Below are 26,720 nucleotides of genomic sequence, written 5' to 3'. Positions count from 1 at the left end.
AGAGGCTGGACATGCCACTCCTGGGCACTCTTCTTCCTTTGGCCTTTGGTGGGAGCCCACCCCAGGCCACTCCCTGCCTCAGTTTACCTCTCTGTTAAGTGTTCCTCTGCATGGGAAAGGACAATTATATCTGAGCTGGCCTGGGCTCAAAGCTTCCTGCTGCCCCTGAGCCAGCCCGCCTCTGGCACAGGCCTCAGAGGCTGCAGCCTTTGCTGGCTGGCTTCTGCCCGAGGCCTCCTGAGAGAGGAAGGGCTGTCTGGGACCTGAGGTTGCCCCATGCTTCCCTGTGGGGGGTCTCTGCCTTCTGTGTAACTTCCCAGGAGACCAATCTGTTGACACTCTCCCGACAACATGTGCCCCACTTGGCTTGGCCCTTCCTCTGCACCTGGAGGAGGGGGCCTCTGCAGTCTCCTGCCCCCAGATTTTTATTCTGCCTGCTTAGCAGGCTAACCCGGCACTGTGATTTTTATAACTAAGTGGTTTGCTAATTACAAGAGAAACCTTATGCCTGTGACAGATCTCAGACAGTGCTTCCAGCCTAGCCTGCGGTTCTTGCTGCCCCAACACCCAGGGCAGGTTGAGCACTGCCTCATTAGAAACTGGGTGAGTCCATCAGGGCCCCCCAGCTTGAGTCTGGGATGGAGCAGAGCCCTGCAGCCTCCCCTGGGTTCTCCCCCTGTGGGGGTGTGGGAGGCCTCGGCCCTGCTCCCTGGAAGCCCCATGGTAGGTCTGTGCAGCCAGCCAAGAAGATGTCCAATTTCCAATCTCCGGCTGGATCTGCAAATCCCAGCTCTGGGTAATCTCCTCTGCTCCTGTAGGGGCTGAGCTTGGAGAAGGCACCAGAGCCTTGGCCCCTGTTGTTGGAGCTCCCTCTGAGCTCAGTAAGACTGGGTGTACTTCATCTGACGACCTGACCTCGCTGCAAACACTGAGTCAAGGGCATTCTGAGGGGCCGGTAGATTTTGGAGGCTGCCTTTTGGGAGGGCTCACCTGGTATCTAATGTAGGTGGGGAGCTCTGCATGTTCCGAACTGTCCTGCCCCTGACTGTAGCCAGTAGAACAGATGCTTGGAGGGGGACATGCTGAGAAAGCTGCCCTCCCCAGGGGCAATGAGGGGAGGGCAAGGACGCTGATGACACTGGAATGTTTCAGCTCTGGCATTAGAGGCTGGCAGCTGGGAGGGGCTGCGGGTGGAGGGGTGCAGGGGGCAGGGGCCTGATGCTCGCTCTGCTCTTCTCCCCGCCCTGTAGAAGCCCAGTGCAAACCCTACTATTCCGACTACTCCCGCTTCCGGCTTCTTGTCCACCACTTGTGCACCAGCCACTACCTGGACCTCTTCATCACAGGTGTCATCGGGCTGAATGTGGTCACCATGGCCATGGAACATTACCAGCAGCCCCAGGTAAGAGGGAGTGTCCAGCCATTGCCCCCCACCTGCAGCCTTGGGACCCTCAGCTGAGGCCAGCACAGCCTGAGCCAGGGCATCTCTGTGTCAGGTAAGTGCAGGTCACACAATATGGGTTCTTCCCCTTGCAGTAACCTTTGTAGGTGGGCATCATCTTTGTTTTATAGATGAGGACATAGAGGCTCCAAGGAGTTAGTTGGTGTAACAGCTAAGAAGTGGAGGGCCTGGTTTCTTCTCCAGCCAATTTTTATTGACCGTCTAGTATGTGCTGGACTCTGGTCCTTTGAGGGTGAAAAATGAAGACTGGTGCCTGCCCTCTACAGTTAGATGCTAGTGGATGACCAGATCCAAAACTTACCTGTGATCTTGCCACTTCTCCAGTCGTCCTCCATCAGCTGCCCACCAGCCCTCAGCTTCCCCATCTGTACAGCAAGGAGCTTGAATCAGTGTGCACAAGGCCCATCTGGTCTAGCATTGTGTGTCTTCTGGCATGTTGCATATGGTCTTCTCTTCACCTCTCAAGAAGAGAGATTCTTTAGCACAATATTTGAATCATTCGTGTGAATGAGGACCCTACTCTTTCCTGGGGTGGTGGTGGCTAGTGGTTGGCCATCATGGCGGAAACAGGGAAGATAGGTCCCCTTAGCCTCACCTTGTCTCCTAGTCACTCTGTCTCCCAATATCGGCCCTGGGCCTAAGGAAACCCTACATCTTGCTCCTTCCCTACCAGATCCTGGATGAGGCTCTGAAGATCTGCAACTACATCTTCACTGTCATCTTCGTCTTGGAATCTGTTTTCAAACTTGTGGCCTTTGGCTTCCGTCGGTTCTTCCAGGACAGGTAACAGAGAGGAGAGAGGTTTGGGAGACTTTGAAGGTTGTGGGTAGGAATGTGTCTTCTGGGAAAATACTCAGGTTTAGTGCCTGGAGACCCTTCTTAAGTCCTGGGGTCCAGTCCCCACCCTGGGACTGGTGGTGATGGGGAGTATCCAGGGCCTGGGACATGGGAAGACAAGACAAGGCCTAGAAGTCATTGGCAACTAGAAATCAAGGTGCCCTCACCTGGGGCCTAAGGGTACAGAGTCTGGAGACAGATTGCCTGGACTGGATTCTAATCCTAGTTCCTCCACTTAGTAGCTGGTAATATTGGGTAAGTTACTTAATCTGTCTGTGCCTCCGTTTTCTTATCTTTAAATGGCAAATAATAATAATATCCACACCAGAGTGGTAAGATTCGGAATTCTTGTTTACAAAGTCCTTTAAACAGTGCTTGGCATAGAGTTAATGCCATATAAGTGATAAATTAAAAAAAAAAAAAAAGGCAGATGAATGAAAATGAAAAGCGGAGGCCCTGGAGCTAGAGTCTAGCCCTCCCTGTGCCTCCAGCTGACAGTGTGGCCTTAGATAAAGCTGTGCCCCTTCTCTGCAGGATGGGAGGCTGGATCAGCTGACTCTGCCCTCCTTTCCAGCCCTCACTTCCGGTGCCACAACTGCACCTTCCCCCACAATCCCCCTTCCCCCACTCAGGGAGCTGTGTCCTGGGCTTTCCAGGTGGAACCAGCTGGACCTGGCCATTGTGCTGCTGTCCATCATGGGCATCACGCTGGAGGAGATCGAGGTCAATGCCTCATTGCCTATCAACCCCACCATCATCCGGATCATGAGGGTGCTGCGCATTGCCCGAGGTTGGTCCTGGCTGTCTGGCCACACACCTGCCTTCCCAGGGTGACCAGCCCAGAGGGAGAGAGCAAGGGTCTGATTTGAGGATGGCTGTGGGTTCCCAGGGGTCTTTCTCTCAGCCTCTGCAAAAGGGGAAGGTCAAAGGCAGGCTGGCTGGACAAGCTGGCCATCCTGCCAGCCCCTGCCCCAGCCCTGGCCCCGGTTCCACCAGCTGTGTGGCCAGAGACCCAGAGGGACCCCTCATGCCATTCTCCTGTTCTGCAGTGCTGAAGCTACTGAAGATGGCCGTGGGCATGCGGGCACTGCTGGACACGGTGATGCAGGCCCTGCCCCAGGTAGCTGGGAGACAGGATGGGCGGGAAGGGTCCTCTTGGGGAGGAGGAAGTGCCCTCCAAAGGGGCGGGACCCGAGGGACGCTGACTGGGGGATCCAGTGGCACCTTCTCCATTTCTTTTCCTCTTTTCCAGGTGGGGAATCTGGGACTTCTCTTCATGTTGTTGTTTTTCATCTTTGCAGCTCTGGGTGTGGAGCTCTTTGGAGACCTGGGTGAGTCAGGTTGGGGAGGGTGGAGGAGCCAGGGCTGGAGATCAAGGGGCTCCCGGATCGATGTGGGCCTCATTTCCCTTTCCCTCCTTCCCTAGAGTGTGACGAGACACACCCCTGTGAGGGCCTGGGCCGGCATGCCACCTTTCGTAACTTTGGCATGGCCTTCCTGACCCTCTTCCGAGTCTCCACAGGTGACAACTGGAATGGCATTATGAAGGTGAGAGCCCACCCAAATCAGGGCCCCTCTCAGGGCTGGCTGGGCCACCAAGGAGGCAGCCCCAGTTTTTGAGCCAAGATTCCTTAGGAAGATGAATTGGCCATGAATAAAAGCCCTTCTGTCCCCTGCGCCCCCGTTGCCAGAACACTCTGGAACTCCCTCTCCCCAGGACATGCTCTGACTCACACTTCCCCAGGCAGATCTAATGTTCTTCTGTCCCCAGGACACCGTCACTCCCTCCTCCTCCCGTTCCTTCTCCTCCTTCAATGCTCTGTGACAATGATGACCTGGTTTTCTGCGACAGCTCCATCCACTGTCCTCCCTGGCCTCACGCCTCTGTCCTGCCTCCCCCAGGACACCCTCCGGGACTGTGACCAGGAGTCCACCTGCTACAACACGGTCATCTCTCCCATCTACTTTGTGTCCTTCGTGCTCACGGCCCAGTTCGTGCTGGTCAACGTGGTGATCGCTGTGCTGATGAAGCACTTGGAGGAGAGCAACAAGGAGGCCAAGGAGGAGGCCGAGCTGGAGGCCGAGCTGGAGCTAGAGATGAAGACCCTCAGCCCGCAGCCCCACTCGCCACTCAGCAGCCCCTTCCTCTGGCCTGGGGTCGAGGGCGCTGACAGCCCTGACAGCCCCAAGCCCGGCGTTCCACACACTGCAGCCCACGCCGGGGCAGCCTCCCACTTTTCCCTCGAGCACCCCACGGTGAGCCAACAGCACCCCTGAGAGAGCAGGTGGGCAGGGGGCAGGAGAGGGGCAGGGAGGGCGGCCAACGGCTCAGCGGGTGGTGAACAGAGAGGCGAGCAGACCCTAGAGCTCCTCCTAGATCCTTCTGCCTCTCCTACCTGGACACAGAGGGGCCAGCAGCCACCTGCCCCTCCCCACAGAGGGCTGCCCTCACTCGCCGCACAGGGCCACCCTCAGCAAAGCCAGTTATGCCGGCTCATCATCTCCTTCAGCTTGGTGTGGCCTCCCCTTCCTGGCTCTTAGGTTCAAGGCTAAGTTTTCTGTTTCCTTCCTGTTTCTTTCTTACCCTTGCCTGACTGCCAAACCTCTTTCCTACTCCTGCTTTAACCTGCCGGATTCCTTTCCATCTCCATCCCTTCCACTTCTCTTTCCCTGTCCCCTTCCCTTGGGCCCTCATCTGCCATCTCCCTTCTCTCCTTCCTCCCTCACATCTTCTCTGCACCCTCCTCTTCCTTCCTTTTTGTTGCTCTCTGTGTGTGTGTGTGTGTGTGTGTACACATGTGTGTGCGTGTGTGTGCCTGTCGGTGGGTCTCACCTCCTCTCTCTCTGTGCCCTCTGCCCTGCCACTGACACTTCCCATCACTGCCCTCTGACCCCGGCTCCCCTGGCTCTCCGGCTCCCCTGTTGGGCTGGTCCTCCCAGGATAGACAGCTGTTTGACACCATCTCCCTGCTGATCCAGGGCTCCCTGGAAGGGGAGCTGAAGCTGATGGACGAACTGGCAGGCCCAGGGGGCCAGCCCTCTGCCTTCCCTTCCGTCCCCAGTCCGGGCGGCTCCGACCCACAGGTTACTGTGCCCTGTGCTGTGCCCCCTCCCCTGACTGTGCCAAGCTGTGCCATGCTGTGCTGTGCTTCTGGGGCGGCTGGGGTGTTGCCTGCCCACTGGATAGCTGGGAAAAGAGCAGCCACTGGGGCCTCAGTGGACTGTCAGTCCTGGCAGGCAGCAGTCAGGGGTGCTTCCAGGCTGAGAGCAAGCTCTGGAGTAGCCTTGGAAGGTACGAGGCTGAGGTTACCCTTCCAAGGGAGAAAGATAGGTGGATGGGCCCGGAGAGGAGCTTTTTAAGTAAGAATTTTGAAGCGAAGAGGGACCTTAGGGGTCGGGGGACCAAGGTGCTAGGCCTAGGTGAGAAGGACCTCTGGGATAGTGCAGGTGACCAGGGAACCCACAGGGGACATATCCTAAGCCAAGGTCTATTTCTTCTCTTGTGTCCAGTACCCACCCCCAGTCCTTCGGTGGCTTTTAAGCTGTGAAGCACATTCGGCCTCATTAGTGATGTCAGTAGCGAGTGATTTCTGGGCTGAGAGAATGGAGGTGGAGGCTGGGACCTTGACATGAAATAGGAGGTGGCTTTCTCCCTGAGCCCAGCCCCTTCCCACTCTGCCACAAGCACTTCTCTCCTAAGTCCATCTCATCCTGGTCTTCTGCTTTTGGGCCCTTCCCACCCTCCTCTCCTCCCCTTGGCCAAAGGTCCCACCATCCCCCACCCCACATCAGGGGCTCCAGACCTGGAGCAGGTCAAGAAGGCAAGTGTCAAGTGAAGGTAGAGTATAGTCTCCACAGTTCTGCAAGGTGGAAGGGTCAGCAGGCAGGCTCCTAGGAAGCCTTAAGCCTGATCCAGAGAAATGATCGTCACATGGTAAGCGCCCGTGCCTCTTATTGAGCTTCCATCTCAGACCTGGCAGTGACCTAGAATAATTAGTGCAAAAGTAAGTCCCTTCCCCAGGCCTCCGACCCTGAAGAAGGCTCACAGGAGAGGTGGTGGAAGGGAAGGGGCTTTGATGGGAAGGTGAGCAGGGCAGCCAGCCCATCCTCCCCACCCCTCCCTCAGCATCCTGTAGCCCCTGGGGTTCCCTGCAGATCCCCGCTGAGCCAGCCAGATGGTGTGGCAAGCCCACCAAGGATGTCCGCTTCGGGCTGGCCTGGAGAGCACCTCCCAAGACCCAAGTTGGTGAGGGCGGGTAGGCTGCAGGCAGGAGGAGGAGGGCCCTGCGAGGGGAGCAGCCAAGTCCTGCCAGGCTTTTGGATGCAAAGAGAATAGGCAGAAAACAGCCGTCAGATTGGCAGCATTGTCCCCAGTGCCCCCCACGCCGCTCTGTCTGTACGGAGAGGAGACAGGCTTTGCTGGCCTTTCTTCATATTTTTTTTCTTTCTTTCTTTCTTTTTTTTTTTTTTTTTTTTTGGTATCGTCTTTATAAGAGTCGAAGCCCTTGCTCCTCCCTGCTCCCTCTCTGGGTGGTGGCAGCGTGGGAGGGGGCTGCTCAGGTGCCTGGGGTGTCTTTGGAACGTGTTTCCGTGTCTCTTGGCTTTGTCGGTGTTTGCTCCAGCTCTTTGGTGCCTGTGCAGCCTCTCTGATCCGAGCAGGGGACTGAAGTGGGTGAGGGGAGGCGCTGTCCATTTATTTGGGAAAGGGGTGGGAAGTGAGAAGGGTTGGCTCCCGCTGCTTTGTGGAATAGGGAAGTGGGGGCTCAGAGTGTGCAGAGCGTGCGCCGTCTGGTTTCTCATGCCTGATCATCTCTCTCCTGTCTAGATCCCTCTAGCTGAGATGGAGGCTCTGTCTCTGACGTCAGAGATTGTGTCTGAACCGTCCTGCTCTCTAGCTCTGACGGATGACTCTTTGCCTGATGACACTCACATACTCTTACTTATTGCCCCGGAGAGCAATGTACATGCACACACCCCTCGCGCTCCCCCGGCTGGGGCTGGGCTGGCTGCAGGGCTCCAGATCCTCTGCTCACTGTGCCACCAGGCCCCACCCAGACCAGTCGACCTGCAGGCGCTCTGTGCCCCAGCCTTTGCTGGCATGAGGCCTTTTAGATCCCTCGCTGGGGCAAGGAAATTAGATAAGATGAAATTGAGGCCTTGCCCAGAGGGGCATGGGGCAGCAGTTGTGAAAGGGTTACTTCAGGAACATCACAGCCCAAAACAGAAGTGGCCTCAGAGCCAGCCTCTGTATTTGGAGCCCCTGTGCAGGCCAGCCCTCCCCTCCCTGCACCCGCTTCCACCTCCCCCAACATGAGACAGTCACCACTGCAAAGTGGGTGAGAGCCACATCTCTGCTGCTACCACCATGCCCTTCTTCACCTGGGGGCTGTTCCTGTCTCCTTTGTCACTGTCCCTGTGTGTCCCTGTGTCCTCGCCAAACCCCAGAGGGGGGGTTCTTTGTGTTTTGATAATTTCTCCACCCTTCCCCAGCTCTCTCTTCCCCTCTGACTAGAGCAGCCCCCTCCTCCCAGCCTCTCCCTCCCGGTTATCAGAACAGCTCCTGAACCACAGGCTGGGGGGTCCCCAGAGGTCTAGGGTGACTGGCTGAAGTGGGGCCTGAGGCCCAGAGCCATCTTCAGCCTACTGGGGCTGTGTGGTTGACTGACTAGGCCCACATGAAAACAAGAACAGAGAACTGGAGATCCAGGGGCAAGGGAGTCACGAGGGATGGAGAGACTTCCAAAGGCAAACCTTGGGCACCTCCTGCTGAGGCCCAAGGATGTTTGAAATACATGCTCAAAACCTACTCCTACCCCAGTCTGTCCACTGAGGGAGGGACTGAGTCCACACTTTCCAGGCCTTGCCACCCACCTCACCCTCCAGAGTCTGTGTAGTTAAAGTGGGGCAGGATATCAGGCTATGACGTGTCCCTAGTATTCATCTGTCATTTAACCCATCTGAACCCAGCTCAGACCCATCCTCTGTGGACCCCAGAGCTCCCTCTGAGCCTCTAGGTGGGGTCTTTAGAAGGCCCTCTGGGATCACCTGCAGGACTGGGGGCTGGGGGCTGCTCTTCCTTCTTGGATACCTCCTTACTCCTCCGCCATCCCCACCAGGAGGCGGGCAGGCTATGCCATGTGCACATTTTGGGAACTTTCCCCACCATTTCCTCCCTGTATGGAGGGCTCATCATGTGTCTGCCCCCTCCCTCCTGCCCCCACCCCCTACCCTGCCCTCATGCCCATCACCACCTTATCCTGGGAGGGGAGTGGGGAGTGGGCCTGGTGGGGCGGGGGGCTGGTTTCTGTGGTCGAGGTCTGCCTCAGGTGCCAAACCAAGTACCCTCTCTTTCACTCCTCTACCTGCTCCTATTCCAGATGGAGCCCCAACCTGAGGAGGTACCTGTCACACTGGGATCCAACTTGCTAACTGTGCGGAAGTCTGGGGTCAGCCGGACACACTCTCTGCCCAATGACAGCTACATGTGCCGGGACGGGAGTGCTGCTGAGGGGTCCCCGGGACACAGGGGCTGGGGGCTTCCCAAAGCCCAGTCAGGTACCAGGGCTGGGAAGGATGGCTGGGCTCACACAGGGAGACCCCAACCTTGCCCAAGCCCATTCCTGACCTGGAGGACCATCAAGGCAGCAAGAGGTCTCTCCTACCTGGGAGCCCCCAGCCTGAAGGGGTCACCTAGGGAGGCCCCAGGGGAGGCCCCAGCCTGAGGGCAATGGCTTTCAACCCAGGATGGTGAGGGTCTGGGTGGGGAGACCCTGATGGGGGGACCCTGATGGGGAGGGAAAGGAAGAAGGGAGGTCGCCTCTCTCCTCTTGTCTCCTCCTCACCTCTCCCCTGCTCCCTCCCCACACAGGCTCCGTCTTATCTGTCCACTCCCAGCCAGCGGACACCACCCACATCCTGCAGCTTCCTAAAGATACTCCTCATCTGCTCCAGCCTCACAGCGCCCCCACCTGGGGCACCATCCCTAAACTGCCCCCTCCGGCTCGCTCCCCTTTGGCTCAGAGGCCACTCAGGCGCCAGGTGAGCAGGTGTGGAGGGCTGGGCCTGGGTCTGGGGACTGGACTCTATGCTGGAAATCCTAGGCTATTGGTGACAACCAGGGTTGACACTTTCATTCTTCCAGTAAACGTTTATTATTTGCCAATGATGTGCCAGACTCAGTCCTAGGGGACAGGGATGCAGTACTGGGCAAAGCAGAAGTAGCCTGTACACTCCTGGAGTTTGCACTTTATCTCATTTCACTGAGGAGGCCTGGAGACCAGGGCAGGCCGTGGCTTCCCAGGGCCACACATATCCAGTGGAGATAGAACCCAAATCTCAGGGCTCGCCTCTGCACACTAGCTGCCTCCCTGTGCTTCACACTTCAGACTGAGCTAAAGGGCATGAGGCAGGTTTCAGGTGTCTTCACTTTTCACCAAGCCTGGGACACATTTGGGCACCTCCCAGAATCCACGCTCTAGGGGCACAGGGCAGAGAGCAATGGAGCCAGGTGAGCATGCCTGTGACCATGGCTATGTCCCATGCCCCATGTATGCCCTTCTACATGAGTGTGGACACATAGGAATCTGCTCAGTGCCATGCATTTGAGGAGCAGGCACAGTCCCTGTCCATTCTGCACGTGCTCACTCTGGGCTCACCGTCTAATTGTGGAGATACATGCCACCGGGTTATTGCAACAAGAGATCACAGCTGTGGAACTCATGTGGGGTGCAGTGGGGAGCAAAGAAAAGGAAGGGGGATGAGTTTTACTTGGAGTGGAGACTGTCAGGACTATATCACAGAGAACCCGAGTGATATAAAGGTGAGGTGTGCTTGCCAATCAGGAGGGGATTCAAGGCCAAAGGGGTAGCCTGTGCAAAGGGTGGGAGGCGAGGAAGAGCCAGCTGGGGAGCACAGCTGGCCCAAGTGCTCTCTTGCTTCCCAGGGGCCTGGGGCTTCGGAGAGCTATTTCTACAGGCTTGGTGGTGGGGGTGGCGGGGGTGCCTGCGGGGTTTCTGTTCTCACGACTAAAATGCTCAGGGGTCACTCTAGTTAAACTTGGCTAACTGGGCTGCATGAAATAACCACACAAGAGACACAAATACCTTTTTCTTTGGGGTTGCTGTGACGGCTCCTCTGACCTTAAGGGTCCACAGAAAAAGAGAGAGAGAGAGAGAGCACACGAGAGCACGCGCTGACCCCTTTTATTGAGGAGAAGCTATTCAAATGAGGCAAGGGGTCAGGTTTCAGGGGGCTGAGTCTATCTTCATGATGTCCACTGTCAGCAGGTTGACTGACACCTGGGTAGGCCACACCCAAGGGCACAGTAAGAGGAGGGGACACACACAAGGTACTTCCATGGAAGATTCTATCCTAAACAGGGCAAGGGGTTATATTACAAAGGAACAGGTGAGCATAGCTTCACCCATGGGGCTGTAGCAAGACAAACCCATTTCTGTGACTGAGCGCCTCAGCACCCAGCTGGGGAGTGTAACTCAGTCACCGGTAAGGTTGGCCTCCCACAGGTGCCAGGGAATAGAGGAGGGAAGATAGATTTGGGGGTTGAAGGAGAGGCATTATGAACCATAGAGGTCAGGCTGCACGTGGCCCCCATATCCCAATAAGAGCAGGTACTCATAACTCTGCTTAGGGGGGTCTTACACCTGCATGGGTCAGGGGATATTCAGCTTGACAGGAGGGACAGGGGACAGTCCATGTTGGGGAGAAAACCCCTGGGTTGAGCCCTCCACCTACCCCACACAGGCGGCAATAAGAACTGATTCCTTGGACGTGCAGGGCCTGGGCAGCCAGGAAGACTTGCTGTCGGAGGTGAGTGGGCCCTCCCCACCTCTGGCCCGGTCCTCCTCCTTTTGGGGCCAGTCCAGCATCCAGGTGCAGCAGCATTTCCGCAGCCAGAGCAAGGTCTCGAAGCACATGCCCCCGCCAGCCCTTTGCCCAGGCCCAGAACCCAACTGGAGCAAGGGCCCTCCAGAGACCAGAAGCAGCTTAGAGCTGGACACAGAGCTGAGCTGGATTTCAGGAGACCTGCTGCCCGTTGGCGGCCAGGAGCCCCTATCCACACGGGACCTAAAGAAGTGCTACAGTGTGGAGTCCCAGAGTGGCCGGCGACGGCCTGCATCCTGGCTGGATGAACAGAGGAGACACTCCATTGCGGTCAGCTGCCTGGACAGCGGCTCCCAACCCCACCTGGGCCCAAGCCCCTCCACCCTCGGGGGCCAGCCTCTTGGGGGCCCTGGGAGCCGGCCCAAGAAAAAACTCAGCCCACCCAGTATCTCCATAGACCCCCCGGAAATCCAGGGCCCTCGGCCCCCACCTAGCCCTGGGGTCTGCCTACGGAGGCGGGCTCCATCCAGCGACTCCAAGGATCCCTCGGCCTCTGGCCCCCCTGACAGCATGGCTGCCTCACCCTCCCCAAAGAAAGATGTGCTGAGTCTCTCTGGTTTGTCCTCTGACCCGACAGACCTGGATCCCTGAATCACACCTGCTCTCTCACTCACCTTTCTCCATTGGGTGCAAATCCTAGCTCCTCCTCCTGGGCCATATTCCTGAGAAAGTCCCATAGAGACACAAAGGAGGTGCTCCTGCCTGCCTCCGTGGCTCTGGGGGTACCTGTAAGCAGGACTTCCAGAGTCCAAAGCCGCAGCCCTGGCGACTTGGCTCCAGGCAGAGAGAGAGAGAGAGAAAGAGAGAGAGAGAGAGCTGCCCAGCACAGCGAGGTTCCGGACACCAGGAGCTGTTGGGAGAAAGCAATACGTTTGTGCAGAATCTCTATGTATATTCTATTTTATTAAATTAATTGAATCTAGTATATGCGGGATGTACGACATTTTGTGACTGAAGAGACTTGTTTCCTTCTACTTTTATGTGTCTCAGAATATTTTTGAGGCGAAGGCGTCTGTCTCTTGGCTATTTTAACCTAAAATAACCAGTCTAGTTATATTTCCTCTTCTTGCAAAGCACAAGCTGGGACCGAGAGTGCATTATAGCCCCGACGGTGGCCCATCTTCAGTGGAGAGCGAGAACCATTTTGGAAACTGTAATGTAACTTATTTTCTCCTTTAATCTCGTCATCATTTTCTGTAGGAAAAAAAAAAAGAAAAAGAAGAAAAAAAAATGAGATTTTACAAATGAAATGGAACCTTTTTATATATACATACATATCTATATATCTATATAAAATAAAGTAATTTTCCAAAATAAAAAGTTAAGCACGGTCCAGAGTAAAAGCAAAGGGGATGGAGAGCTAGGCATGTCCAGATGGCCATGGAGATTCCTGGAGATGGGGAGTGGGCGGTGGGGAGGGAAGGTTTGGAGCTGCCTCTGTGCGTGCGAGTGTGGACGTGTAAGTGCGTGCTGGTGTGTGAGTTTGTGTGTATGAGGGGTGTGTGTGTGTGTGTGTGTGTGTGTGTGTGTCTGTGTTTTAGAACCCAAACGCCTGGCCCTGGAGGGCTGCAACCTTGCTGCCCCTACCCCCCCCCCACACCCCGCTGGGGGCTGAGAGAAGAGGAACAGCCCCTCTGCCTGGCGAGATGGGGGCAGGGGCTCCTTTTCCTATCAAAGCTTGCGTCGTCCCCTTAGCCAGGCAGCTCAGTGAATGTGAGTAATTCCAGATTAACTCTTATTTCTGCTGACAGCTATCAGCCGCACATTGAAAGCTAGAAATTGGCATAATGAAGCTGTTTTGGTTAATGGTGCCGACTGAGGCTGGGGAGCCGCCTGGGCTGCCTGGAATCTGGATCTGTGGGCTGGTGGGGGAGGGGACAAGCGCATCTGTTTTCCCTCCCGGGGCTTCACCCCCAGTTTGCCAAGCATCTGGCTAGGTGGGTGACCTAGGTGGACCTGTACCTCTTGCCTTGCCCTCCCTCGTGCAGGCAATAAGATTAAGCTGTGTAAATGGAGTAGGCTGCTCCCTGTGGAGGATGTGGGGACCAGGGCTGAGGTCCAGAGGTGAGCTCCTGGTGGGGTTGGTAGGATCTGCTGCCAGAGAGGAGCTGGCCCCCTGAAGGGTGATGAATGAGTCCATCAAGGTGCTTACACGGTCTGCTGCAGCCTGCCCAGTGGGAGCCAGTGGAGGGGGAAGGGCAAAGGCGGCCACCACAAGTGGGCGGGGGCAGCGGAGGGGAAAGCCGCATGGCCCTGAGCCACCTTTCTGGTGCTACCACTGGCAATAGTTTCTTGTGGGAAACCCTGGTGACCACAGGTTCAGCCAGTCTGTGACCTACCAGCCACCCGCCAACATCTGCCCGACTCCCACTCCCGCAGACATCCCTGCCCACTCTCCCAGCCTCCCATCCCTGCCTTCAGACCCCAAGCCTGCCTTTGATTCTTGAAACCTGAGGCCAGCCTTCACTCACAGCACCCCCCTTGCCATCTGCACCGTCTGCACAGGCAGCGGGGAGTCTGGGGTGCCAGGCTGCTGGGTGGCTGGACCTGGAGGCGTCCCTTGTCCAGCCTATTCTTTTCTAATTGCTCTTTTGGACAGAAATGCCTCACTCCTTGGAGCAAACACCTGGTTTGATCCTCCTAGGGTGTGCCGGAATGCCAAACTGATTCCTCTGGCTTCCTCCAGTGAGGAGGGGGTATTTTATAAGCTGATTTTTTTTTAAGCAAAGCTGTACAAAATTCAAAATTCCTCGAGTTTTGCCACCTGGATGTACAGATTAAGCTTTTATATTTTTGTAGAATTCTGTAGCTGTCTATTCCCCGAGGGTGGGAGATTTGGGAAGGGAGCTCTGCCATCTTTTCTTCTTTTGGTGATTGGAGGATTCTAGGTCAAGGTTAATCAGAGACCAGACCACTGCCCTGTCCCCTCATTTTCCATCCCTGCCTCTGGCTAGCATGGCAGCAATTTAATGCTGTAGTGTTACTTAGGGTGACTCTTAGTATGCCTGGTTCCTTCTGGGGTCCCCTTCCCCTGATCCCCTCTTCCCAGTAGGAACCAAAGGAAGCTTGTTTAGGGTACACGGGCTAGGCTTTGGGGTTACTCTCTAGAGATAGGCAGTGGTCAACCTAATGAGAAGGACTAAGTCCCCACTCCCTCCTCCACCTCCATCACTGGACCTGAACATTTCTCTGGAAGGAGGCCGTGGCTGGAGGGGTCATCTGGATAGTGATATGGAAAAACGAATAGCGGAATCAGCGTGTATAGCTCAGGGAGACAACCATGGCCTCTCCCCCAACAATGTAAAATCATCATCAGGGATGGAAACCATTGTGTCTCATTGAAAGGCTTTGGAAGTGGGAGTAATGCTGCCAAGTCTTTTGAACAGCAGTCATAATAATGCCAATGCTGACCTCGGATTGCTTATCTGGGTGGTTATTGATTCTACTCTAGGATCCAAAGTGGGTGGTGGGGCGAAGGTGGGGAAGTCTGAAGAAGGCTGGAGGAGGGAGAGGCTGGGGACAACACATCTTCAATTAGGGCCACCAAGAGGAGTCCCTGCCTACAGACTTGAGTGATGGGGAGGGGTGCTTTTGGAGACAAGAACATCTCCCTGGTGCTTGTGCCCTCAAGTCTTCTCTTGGAGGTTCACAGGAAACTGTGTCAACAGCTTCAGGCCCCCACCTCAAGCCTGGCTGCTTTTGCTTCCTCCACCCCCAAAGCTCCAGGAAAAGGTCTGTCTGGGGGTGGGGGACAGGGAAGAGGAGTGAGCTGAGCTGGTGCTAAAAACAAACCTGAGGCTCATATGCAGTCTCTCACTCGCTCCTCAAAACACCCCAGCAAGGGAAGTGCTGTTGCTAGCATTTTCCATGCAACAGTGGGTTCAGAGAGGTTAAGAGACTTGCCCAAGGTCACACATCCATGAAATGGCAGAATTGGGATTGGACCAACCTGCAACCCATGCCAGCCCAGACTGTTCTCATTGTGGAGAAAACAGGCTGAAGGGAAGAACTGTGCTTATAAAACGAAGGGGTGTACAAGTCAGCAAGGGCACCCTTTTCCAAAGCAGTCACATTCAGGTTCATAGAAAGGTACATGTGGGTTCCCAGGGTGGCATGCTCAGAGACAGTGGGCCCCACAGCTCCCACCAGCCTTTGGCCACAGTGGGCAGTGGAGAAGGGTTTGGATCACAGGGTGAGGGGTCCCTTAGCCCCAGCTGTTTGTCCAACAGCTGGCCAAGGCTGTTCTGCAATCCCTGCAGATTCCCAGGCACCACCCTTCCCCGGCAGTTCTGCCCTGAAGTCCAAGGCACCTGCTCTCCTCCTCCCCTCCCACCTTCTTTTCTTTCCTGCCCTCTAGCCCTGCCCCACCCAGGCCTCACCCACTTTTCAAACATCCCTTACCTCCATCTTCACCCCTGGTCCCCACCCACCACATCCTGGTGCCCCATGGCCCCCTTTCCCTTTCACTGGGCCAAGGAAGCAGCCCTAACTGCGGGTTGTTGTGACAGAAGTGCAGTGAGGGCATCAGACGCCAGGTGGCAGCACAAGGCACCCTCACCTGGTGCCACCCAGTGCCCCTCCTGAAGAGGGACCAAGCCAGGGAGAGGATTACAACAGTGATGGACACCTTGTATGGACAGGTGTTCTGTAAAACTCCCCAAAGAAGGAAGCAGACTCCCAGAGCCCAGTGAAGGACTTGGGGTAGGGGTGGGGGTTCAGATAGGAATCCTGGCCATCCTAGGACAGAGTCCAGATATTCAATCCCTGTCTAAGGCTGGTGGACTCAGGACTAATCCAGGACAGTGATGGCCAGGAGTAGAAATAGTTCTCAAAGCAGGTTGAGTTGTGCATGGGCTTCCTACTCAGGGGAGGAGGGGCAGAGCAGGGCAGGTCAAGGAGGTGGCTGCTCCAGGAAACCCCAGGAGGGAACTCTGCTAAGAACGCTGAAATTCTGCACGCCTTCGCCCTGGTCCAGGTGTGGGAGCTGCTGGCTTTTGCCCACGGAGCTCATTAATTCTTGCTTTGAAAACTCCAGAATCAGGCGCAGCAGCCAGTGATTGCACATGCATGCCAAATCAGGTCAGGAGCAGGCTGGGTGGAGGGGCAGCCTTGCTGAGGCCCTGAGTGGTCCAGCGGGGCCCCTGCCAGGCTGGGGTCTGAAGGAAACAGACCTCATCACTTGGGGGGAAAGAAGTGGGAGGCAGGTATGAGAGCCTATGCTTAATTTAGGGGTGCTCCAGGCCTTCAAGGGACGAAGGGAGTTAAGGAGAAGCAGGCAGTGAAGTGGACAGGGGTTTGCTCCGTCCTGCTGCCCCTGGCCTGTCAGCTCCAACCTGACTTCCCTGAGGCAGACTTTCCTGGGCCTGGGCCTTCCCTTGCTTTCTCTGCTGTCATGCCTGCTCTGGGCTGTGCCTTGCCATGAGGTTATCTCGCCATCTCCTTGCCAGGAAATCCCCGGTGCTGAGTCTCCCAGGACACTCACTGCTGAGGGAACTACAGCACTCTGTCAGCTCATTTAGCCTGGAGCTGCAGTGACTTGGGGAGGGAGAATGGGAGGTGGGTTTACTACGGCCTCTCAGACCCTGTTCTCAACCTGCGCACAGCACTGGTGGAGGCTAAGCCAGACCATCAGTAAATACAATATAGAGAGTGGGGTGGGATGTGTGGAAGAAGGGATGGGATGGGGAGGTCCAAAGAAGGCTTCTGGAAGGGTGGAGGGTCTTGCGTGAAATCTTGAGGGATAAGGAGAGTTTACCATGTACAGGAGGAAGGTGGGCTGTGTGGAGAACATGCTGAGCAGCCTTGAAGGTTGGCCGGGGCAAGAGCCGAGAGTACGGGAAGTACAGTGTGACCTAGGAGCTGCGGCTGGCATTCAGAAGGTGGGGGCTTCTCCTGCCTGTGCCAGGATGGACTCTGTGACCCTGGGCAAGCTGCGGGGTGTCTCAAGGCCTCTGAGTGTTTCACTGGCGAGAAGAACAACCAAAACAATGGCATCCTTAAAACACTTTGCTTATGATTCAAAGGCTGTGTGAAAGGGCCACATTCCATGAGCAGCTATGAAGGCTGAACCCTAATGCTTTAGAGAGATGGGGGGAGGCAAGGGTTGCCAGGGGCACCCACCTTGATCTTAAGAGTCTCCCACCCAGGGCTGCAGCAATGGCAAGATGAAAGCCTAGGGCCAAAAGGGCGGATACGTTAGCCCCAGTGCAGAAGCCAGAACCAAAGGGTCTCCACCCCAAACTGAAGCTCTAACCAGTAGACTGCCTGGCCTATCTTGGGGCCAGAAGGTCCCAGGTGGAACCAGTCTGGTTCCAGGTTCCACATGTCAGGAAGGGAGTCTTCTTGGGGAGTTCACCTCCTGAAGTGCCCTGAGGGAAGGTCCCCAACTCTCCCAAGGGTAAAGTTAACCTTCCTGGTTTATCTGATGCCCGTGGCCCCACAAGCCTAAGAGGAGGAAAGGAGAGGAAGGGAGAGCCCAAGATGGTGGTGGAGAGGCCAAGGAAAAAAGACAGGGGCAGAAGGTGCTGAGAAAGCTCAAGAGCATCAGCAGAAGACCTAGCAGGAGCGTCCCAGCAGCTCAGGCCATAGAAGGCTGGAACACTGGGGCTGGAGGAGAGTTTAGTGGCCCCTTCCTTGTCCAAGCTGCTCAAAAAAACTGGGTCCCAGAGACATCAAGGAGCTTGCTGAGGTCACAAAGTTTTCAAATGGTACTGCTTGAGGCTTGAAGGGGGTTGAAGGTGACTCAGTAGGTCTCTGCCCTTGGGGACCTCTCAGACTGGCAGGGAAGACAGATTCTTCTCAACTAAATATAACTCAAGGCACACTGTGACAAGATGTGGAAGCTCTGTGAAGTGTTTTACCCAGGGAAAGGAGGAAGGAAAGGGTGGGCATAAATAGATGAGTGCAAGGGAAGGGGACAGATAGAAAGAGGGCTGAGAGGTCTTTCTCAGTGGAGGGTCCCCAGTCCAACTGCCTGGGGAGGGAGAGCCTCGTTCCCAGCCTTACCACCCATACCGGAGCCTGCCGAGCTCTGTTCTGACAGCCTTCCCTTCTGGTGACTTCCTGCTGGCCACTTCCCCGCTATCTTGCTGACTCCCTTCCACACCTTCTGCTTGGCAGTCAAGGAAGGAGAAACCTTGTTCTGAGAACAAGTGCCAAGGAAGGGACCCCAAGGGGAAACTGGGCAGAGGTGGCAGGCAGGGCCAGGGGAGAGATGAGCCAGGGAAAGAGCTGCCCAGGAGAATTCCTCCTCAACCCTCAAGAAGGGGTGGTGAGTGGCTTCTGGGACCCTGTTAGGGGACAAAGTGTGACTGGAGAAGTGAGAGATGGAGGGATCCTGGCATAACCAAGTGGAGACAGGCCACTGACCCCAAGTCCATTTTTTTTTCAAAGAAAGAGTGAGTGAGTGAGAGAGTGAGAGAGAGAGAGAGAGAGAAATTTTTAGTGTTTATTTTTTAGTTTTCGGCAGACACAACATCTTTGTTTGTATGTGGTGCTGAGGATCGAACCCGGGCCGCACGCATGCCAGGTGAGCGCGCTACCGCTTGAGCCACATCCCCAGCCCCCAAGTCCATTTTACAAATGGGAAATGCGGAGTCTCTGCCTTAGGAAGGGGGTACTGATATAGGGATCTTCTGGGGCTTTACCTGTCCAGCCTGCACCCCGACACCAGGCTGAAAGAAGAAATGAACACATTTGGTGCCTAACTGTGTCAAACAAAGTGCTTTGCATACTTCTACCATTGAATTCTCAGAGAACCCAATGAAGAGGATTCTGCTATGATTATCAGCATTTTACAGACACAAAAGGGGAGGCACAGAGAAACTCTGGGCCAGACCAGGGAGCCACAGAGCCTCAGGAAGCAGCAATTTAAGGGAATCACAGGAGGCCACGATCTAGACCATGGTGGAAACTCCAATCCCATCCCCACCTCCCTCACTGCACACACCAGTACTGGTGTATTGGTGTCTACCAGTTGTCTCTGTTAACTTGGGGGGAAGGGGTAACCTTCCATTGTCTGAGCCCACAAGCTCTTCCCATTTTCCAGATGAGGAAACTGACATCCAGAGAAGAACTTGACCTTATGAAGAATTTCTTTTAAAGAGGGAGGGTTGCTGAATCCCTCTCCAAGTCTCCCTGGTTCATCAGCCCCCACGGAGTGTTCAGGGTGGGAGGCATGTGTGTGCTCTGGTCCCCTGACCCTGGTTGGAAACAAACTCTGCTGTGGGCCCGTCAGCCTCAGGATCTAGAGGAGCAACTCTGGCACAACTCTGGGGCCACTGGAAGGGGCTGTCACTGTGTCCACGACTCTCCATTCCTGCCCCTATAGTCCCGGGAGAGTTGCGATTTCGATTTCGTGGAGGCGCTTTCGCAATCGCAATCGGCAGGGACTGAAGAGCAGGATCCGGACCGCCCAGGTTAGGGCTCGGCTGGGCGGGTCTCCGTGGAGTGCGCAGCGGGGGCGGCTCCCAGAGCCTGCTCTGCGCCTCTCTGCACCGGGCTGCACCGGACCGCGGTTGCCCTCTCGCCGCTGCGCCTCGGCCCCATGGACAGCCTGTGCGGCTCAGGGGAGCTTGGCTCCAAGTTCTGGGTAAGGCGCGGGGCTCAGGGGCCGCTGTGGAGGGGGCCTCCAGGTCCCCTTTTCCTGTCTTAACGCAGAGATTGGCAGATGTCCAGGGACTGGCAGTTTACGGGCCAGCCCTAAGATGGCTTGGGCGCCCGGGAGGGGGCGACGAGGCGCCAAGAATGGAGCGTCGATGGGCCCCCTTGTTCCTGGGTGCCACTGAGACCCCGAATGCTTAGAACTGTACAGAGGTGGCCCTCGTGGAACCTGAAACTAGGGAACTCCACAGTGTCTGGCCACACTGCCCACAGCCAGGTCCCACCAACATCAAAACCTGAGGCTTGCCCTGTTCTCCCCTTCCCAGCAGCCTGAAGGACAGGCACAGTGTGAGGCACCCCAGGGATCAGGAACTGCCCCCACCTGCCTGCTGGCCCCAGCCTCTCTGTCGGTTGACCCCATCCTGCAGAATGAACATTTTGCTCTTAGCCACCTTCCTGGTAAACCCTCCAGCCCCTGATCAATTAACTAGAGTTTAATTGGCCACCCTGCACCTCTGCACTGGGATCCCAGGGCATCCAGAGCCCTTGGTCAACCAGGTATTTTAGAAGCCTGGCCCTGCAGAGCCCCATCCTTTTTGGCAAGAGTTCCTGCCACAATATCTCTGGGCAAAAGCCACCTGGCTGCAGGTCGGTGAGCAGACCATCCTTCCCACTCTGGACTCAGAAGAGAGAAGCAGACCCCACTCTGGAGATAGGCCTTTACAGGTGCAGGACATCAGGATTCCTGAAGTCCAATACTCTCCTTTGACAAATGGAGGCAAAGGGCCCAGAAGTCACCCAGTTCCATGAAGGCAGTATTGGGACAACAAAGGAGGCCTTTGGTGCCTTTCCTTTCAAAGACGCCTAGGCTGTTGACCCATGCCACCTAGCACAGTTTGGGTACATTAGGTGTAACTGCCTAAGATCTCTCCCACCAGTTGAGGCAAGTGGGAGATGTGGTCTTCGTTCCAGAGATGGAGCTCAGAGTAAAGTGGCCTATCTGTGGTCATCCCGGGGTTGACTAGCATAGGATAGTCTCAAATCCAGACTCAGAATCCCAATGTGTCTTTTTCCCATTTTGCGTATATGTACGTATATGCCTAGTGTGTACACACACATGTGTGCCTATGTTTGTGTGCTAGGGGTGATGGTGGGATGTTATTCCTAAGTATGTGCTATATACCTGTGTATGCATTAGTGTGTGTGTGTGCGTGGGCACACATGCACACACATCAGGAACCACATTCTGGTTTGTTATTTAAGGTGTCTTAGGATGGTATTTAAAATTTTGGATGGATCGAAGGCATTACACAGATTTTTTTTTTTTTTTTTAGTACTGGGGATTGAGTCCAGTGGCACATTACCACTGATTTACAACCCCCAGACCTTTTTATTTTTTATTTTGAGACAGGATCTTGATAAGTGGCCCAGGCAGCCTTGAACCTGTCATCCTCCTACTTCAGTCTCCTGAGTAGTTGGGGTCACAGGCATGTATGTGCACCACGTTCCAGCTATTACACATGAGTTTTTTCTAAGCTTGGAGCAATGGAGTACCTGTAAAATGTCTTTGAGAATTTCTCTTTTTCTCTGGGTCACTGAAGGGCTAACCAAGATGATAAAACATCTCTGCCACTACCCTTCTTGCTCAGGACCCCATGGCTGGTGTGATCATAGCTCTGTCATGGTGCCAGAGTGACCAGGCAGATGTTGTACCCAAGCCTTAGATGCATGGTCCTCTTATTCCTGGATAACAGTGAAACCCCAAGTGCTTAGAACTGTACAGAGGCAATCCTCATGAAGTCTGGAGCTGGGAAACTCAGGACTCCCTTCCTACACAAAGTTTAAACACCCTTTGTCTCCACCCTTGCACTCAATCTATTGTAGAATCTGAGAGTGTCAGGGCTTGAGAGCCTGAAGCCACTAGCCCAGTCTCTCACGGTAGAAGGAGAAAGGTTACACCACAATCAGTTACAATCTAGGTACTGGGGTATGGTGTCTGCCAATCTTGCCACTGCCTGACCGTACACCTTTGAGCCCCTGGCCCCCCTGGGCCCTGAATTTCTTCTTGTTGCTACAGGTACTTTCCCTAAGGGTCTCATCTCAGACCTAGCAGGAGTGACATTATGACTCCCTTACAAGGTCTCTGCTTGAGTACCTTAAATGATAAGGAACTACTTCCGTGCACATTCCAATCTGAAAACATCCTCCATCTATCATGTGATCTCCTTGCTCCTGGAAGCTGTTCCTTGCTGTGCCTAGTGTGGCTGGTGTCTGGGGGTGGGTGAGGTCTGCAGAGTAGAGACGAGGAAGGGTCTCAGGCCAAGAGGTTGGAGCCTCAGCTATAGCTATTACCCAAAAACTCTGGGATACTCATTTGTGGCATGCTATTTTGCATCTCATTTGCATGGCGTATCATTCAGATGTACCTACCCTTGAAGCTTAGGGGCTGAGGGGACCCACCTAGTGGGAAATGGTTCAGGACAGCGAGGAAGTATCAGAACTGGAAGGGACAGGCAAGAGGAGTGGGGTGTTCAGGCCCTACTTGTTTACTCTGCCAAACCTTTCACTAGCTTATCCTCAGAGCCTTGCTTTCTTACCTGTGAAATGGGGAAATAATTCACCATCTGCTCACCTTGCAAGATTTTTGTGGGGATCCAGTGAGATAGGGAATGAGAAATGATTCTGAGAATCAAGAAACTCTCTTGTGGCTGGCAGGTCCTGGTATTCCTTGGAAGAGGGGGGAGGACAAAGAGAAATGAGGTCATAGGTAATGTAAGAGACTTTGGAAACCTACAAGAAAATGGCTCTTGGGCTGTTGGGGCAGAGGGTCCTATTTCAGCTGTTACTGGGGTCAGGAGACTGATCCTGGCTAAACCCATCAGCTTCAGCCCCAGCCTGCTCTGAGGGTAGGAGACTGGGGAACATCCATGATACCCTGGACATACGCACAAACATCTGGACACACACATATCACACACGCTGCATACATGATTTCTCTATTTCTTTTTAATATCTGTTTCTCTCTCCTCCCTCTGCCCCTGCCCACCCACCACCCCTGGCCTCACAGCAGGTTACCAACATCTCTGAGCATGCCTTGGGAGTTTGTGTGGAAATAAATTCCAAAAGAATGAATTGTATGCTGGGTGTGGTAGCACACACCTTTGAGTCCCTGGCCCCCACTGGGCCCTGAACTTCTTGTTGCTACAGGTACTTCCTCTAAGGCTCTCATCTCAGTCCCAGCTACTTGGGAGGTTAAGTCAGGGGGATCCCAAGTTCCAGGCCAGCCTAGACAACTCAGTGAGACCCTATCTCAAATAAAAACAAAAAAGAGATGGGTGTAGCCCCGTGGTAGAGAGCTTGCCTAGCACGTGTGAGGCCCTGGTTTCCATCTCTAGCATCAAAAAATTTTTAATAAAAAAGGGTATTTTGTGTGATCAAACTAACCCACAACTCGTGAAGGCTGAAATAGCTCTAGAGCAAAGGAGGTCATTGTGAACTTTTACTCTGATCTGCTGTCCCTTTCTTGCAAGTTTACTCTGAACTGAGCAATAGAAGTTGGACAGTACCCAGGGGTGAGGCAAGTACATGGTGGAGGGACCCAGGACTATTTGCTCTCAGGAGGTACCAGCCAATATGCAGAACTAATCATATAACCCCAGGAAACTAAGAAATCCAAAGATCGTGACCATAAAAACTGTCCAAAAGCCAGGCATGGTGACACACACCTGTAATCTCAGCCGCTTTGGAGGCTGAGCCAGGTGGATCAAGAGTTCAAAGCCAGCCTCAGCAAAAGCAAGGCACTAAGCAACTCAATGAGACCCTGTCTCTAAATAAAATACCAAATAGGCTGGGGATGTGGCTCATTGGTCTAGTGCCCCAGAGTTCAATCACCAGTACCAAAAAAAAAAAAAAAATAGCACTGACTGCCTAATAAGTAGTAAGTTCCCAATGGGGATTTGTTGGTTCCTCCTCTAAGATTTCCAGACTCCTCTTTCCTCAGCTCTCTCACTACACCAGACATCAATTTTCTTAGTGGCAGCTCTTGTTCCAGGCCCATGGGTCCCCCAGTGGTCAGACTCACACAGTAAGGGAAGGTGCCTTCACTGTTGCCTTTGCTGTGTACCCACCCTAGAGAGGCATAAACCCTGGTCTCTTGGAAGCCCATCTCCTTGTGTATCCTCCTGTGCTCTAGCAAGGACCAATTCTGTTGTCCATTAGCTGTGTGCCTTTTGGCAGGTCATTCACCCTCTCTGAGCTCTAGCCAGTCTTAGGTAGGCTCTGGGGCCTCCTTTAAGTGTGGGATTGTACAGTGATGATTCTGGGAGGATGAGCCTAGGCTTGGAGGCCAAGACCATGATGGAGGCCTTCCAAACTTAAGGGCTCTAGGGTATCAGGGTGTCCCAGTATGAGTAGGTAGCAGGTGTGCTTAATGGACAAGGACCATATTTCATGTGTTTGGCTCTCAAATGAAGACAGTGACATGCAAAGCTGTGAGGAAGCTGGAAATGGCAGGGCCCCTGAGGTAGGCAGATGGGTGGGAAGTGGGCACTCCTTAGCCTACGGGGTACCAAAGCTCACCTGCTCCTCTCAGGGATCTAGTCTCACCTGCCAGGTCAGGGACCCTTGGAGTCTCTTCCCTCCATCCTGGAGACATTGAATCTGGTGCTGGAAGGCTTTGACCTTTGAGGAGGAAAATTGGCCCTAGATTGACTTCCCTTGTCCCCCGGACCTGGATTGAAGGCTAGAGACAGGAAAGGAAGTGAGTCAGGCGAGTGGCTTTGCGGAGGGAGCTTTGCCGAGACTGTCTGCTAGCCCCAAACAGGGTCATGGTCTCTGAGCACCATCTGGCCTCCAGGAAGGGCAATCCCAGTCGGGACGAGAGCCAAGCTACTCTGGAGAAGTGCCTGGGCTCTGGTCCCCCAACCCCTACACCATGAGACTGGCGAGGGGGTGGGGGCAGGACCCCTGTAGGAGGGATGAGACTTGGGTCTATCCTTGCTAAGGTGGCTGGACCGCCCTCTTCCCCCACCTAGAGCTGTTCTTGTTTCTGAGGCTAAGTCCAGAGGGTGGGGATGGTGGAGGCAGGGATGGGTGGAGACGGGGCCTAAGCCTGGATTAGATTTCTCCTTCTAATTGGATCTTCAGGTTTCTAGTCCAGGAGCTCCCAGAACCCCTAGTTAGCCTATTACCCAGGTGTTGGCACCTTTCCCTGATCCCAGGGTGGACTGCATGACTAAAAGAGGATTTGCAATGCAGCAGGTGACCTGGATCCAGGTGGAATGTCATGCTGGAGCCCTTCCGGGTATAGAGGAAGCCTTATATAAACCCAGTCAGGGGCTGGAACTCTGAAGCTTCATCACGGGTGTTCAGATTCTATATCAGCCCTGGGTCTCGGGTGTCAGGAACATTACGTGATCATTCTGGCACAGACCTGAGCTCAGTTAACCCATGCCATCATGGGCCAGCAGCCCCTTCCGGGTTGGATTGCCAGTTGGGCCTCTGAGCCACGCATTGGCCCAGCCCTGCCAATGTGGGGCCTCCCGGGTCCTTCCTCCCAGAGGCTTCCTGTTTCAGCCAGGGTGGCTCAGTGGGGGTAGATGGGGATCAGGGCCGCCCCTTCCTTTTCTGCACCTCCTTTGCTGCCGAGATAAATGATCTTGTCAGTCAATTCCCAGCCACAATCTGCAACCTCAGGAACTGCCCAGCATCGGTGGCTCCCCCCCTTCCTCCACCACACAGGATTAAGGAAATAATGAATCTTCTCATGACAGTGCCTGTCAGCAGGCTGGGGCCCCCGGGGCTGGGAAGTCCCTGGCAGAGCTGCAGAGGGCTCTGGGGTCCTCACCCCACCTGCTGTGGGTGTGAGTCTGCAGGGATTTTGGCTGAGTGCCAGTGAACAGGCATCTGCCACATGGTCCATTATAGGTGCTGGACCTTCCGCCTTATCAGCCCCATCCAGCTGTTTAATCGCAGCACTAAGGAAGCCACGGTTGCTGTGGAAACCGTGTGGGCGACGATGGAGCGGGGGCTGTGGGCCCAGTGCCTGCCTCCCAGCTGCTGCCCTTCAGACCAGCGATGGCAGGGAGGGCTTCGGGAGCCCTAATCCATTCTGCCTTGAAGGGTTTCAGTGGGGGAATGTTATGGGGTCCAGGAAACGACCTTCACGGACCCCGTCCTTGCCTTCACTTATCTACTTAACTTTCTCTGGACTAGAGGCCCCTTGGATTGCCTGGCCCTTGGCCTTGATGCTGGGGGAGAGAGGAGCGTGCTCTGCTCCTGGGCAAGAAGCTGCCCCATGCTGAGACAGGGGCACCCTCATTCATTCCTTTGTTTATTTGTTCTTTGGTTCAACAAATTTGTATTGCATGCCTTCTCTGTGCCAGAGGCTGCTCCCCACTCAGAGCTTCATGGTCAACAGAAGATTTCCTTAAAAAAAATTAAAAAAAAACTGTCCCCCAAGAAGAGAATGCATATTCTAGTGGGAGGAGGAGAAAAAACAGACAGGTAATAAGGAACTCAATTATATGGGATGAGAGGAAGTATAAGAGCTATGGGGGAAATAGAATAGGTTAAGAGGGCTGGGGGCTGGGGATCTAGCTCAGTTGGTAGAGTGCTTGCCTCACATGCACAAGGCCCTGGGTTCCATCCCCAACACTTCAAAAAGAGAGGGAGAAAGAGAGGGAGGGAGGGAGGGGGTAGGGAGTAAGCTACAACTGAAATTGGGAACATGAAGGCAGAACTCCTTGAAAGGGTTTCATCTGGGGCAGAAGCAGGCATGGAGTGTCTGAAGATCAGCACCGAGGCCAGGGCGCTGGGATGAGCCGAGAGAGGGGAGTTGGGGAGATGAGGTGAGCCTGGTGAGGGTGCTGATAACAGGGTCCAGATGAGGCCTTCACTTCAGCCTTTTTTTTCACTCTGA

General features: G+C 54.8%; 2 protein-coding genes across 29 annotated transcripts in view; both read left to right on the top strand.

The window, feature by feature from the left end:
- The window catches only part of Cacna1g (calcium voltage-gated channel subunit alpha1 G), a 63,816-nt gene extending 51,435 nt beyond the window's left edge, over positions 1 to 12,381 (top strand). For 14 of the 28 annotated variants that reach the window (XM_027924667.2, XM_027924661.2, XM_027924655.2 and 11 more), the window contains 10 exons: positions 1,251 to 1,402; positions 2,136 to 2,245; positions 2,956 to 3,089; positions 3,349 to 3,419; positions 3,552 to 3,630; positions 3,726 to 3,847; positions 4,202 to 4,555; positions 8,677 to 8,854; positions 9,168 to 9,337; positions 11,060 to 12,381. In XM_027924667.2, the coding sequence (XP_027780468.2) occupies positions 1,251 to 1,402; positions 2,136 to 2,245; positions 2,956 to 3,089; positions 3,349 to 3,419; positions 3,552 to 3,630; positions 3,726 to 3,847; positions 4,202 to 4,555; positions 8,677 to 8,854; positions 9,168 to 9,337; positions 11,060 to 11,791 (2,102 nt within the window). In that variant the 3' untranslated portion in view covers positions 11,792 to 12,381. Of the gene's footprint in view, positions 1 to 1,250; positions 1,403 to 2,135; positions 2,246 to 2,955; positions 3,090 to 3,348; positions 3,420 to 3,551; positions 3,631 to 3,725; positions 3,848 to 4,201; positions 4,556 to 5,239; positions 5,384 to 7,124; positions 7,260 to 8,676; positions 8,855 to 9,167; positions 9,338 to 11,059 lie in introns of all 28 variants that reach the window. The other 14 variants (XM_027924645.2, XM_027924648.2, XM_027924643.2 and 11 more) reach the window with 5 other exon arrangements.
- A 7,266-nt stretch (positions 12,382 to 19,647) lies between these two features.
- Positions 19,648 to 26,720, top strand: part of Abcc3 (ATP binding cassette subfamily C member 3) — a 45,408-nt gene continuing 38,335 nt past the window's right edge. The window contains exon 1 of the mRNA XM_027924728.2: positions 19,648 to 19,790. Coding sequence (XP_027780529.2) covers positions 19,746 to 19,790 — 45 coding nt within the window. The 5' untranslated portion in view covers positions 19,648 to 19,745. The remainder of the gene's footprint in view (positions 19,791 to 26,720) is intronic.

This window comes from Marmota flaviventris, chromosome 17 (assembly GCF_047511675.1).
Source record: "Marmota flaviventris isolate mMarFla1 chromosome 17, mMarFla1.hap1, whole genome shotgun sequence".
In the NCBI taxonomy this organism is placed as follows: domain Eukaryota; kingdom Metazoa; phylum Chordata; class Mammalia; order Rodentia; family Sciuridae; genus Marmota; species Marmota flaviventris.
The sequence above is the reverse complement of the archived record's forward strand: the minus strand, read 5'-3'. Positions and strand labels throughout refer to the sequence as shown.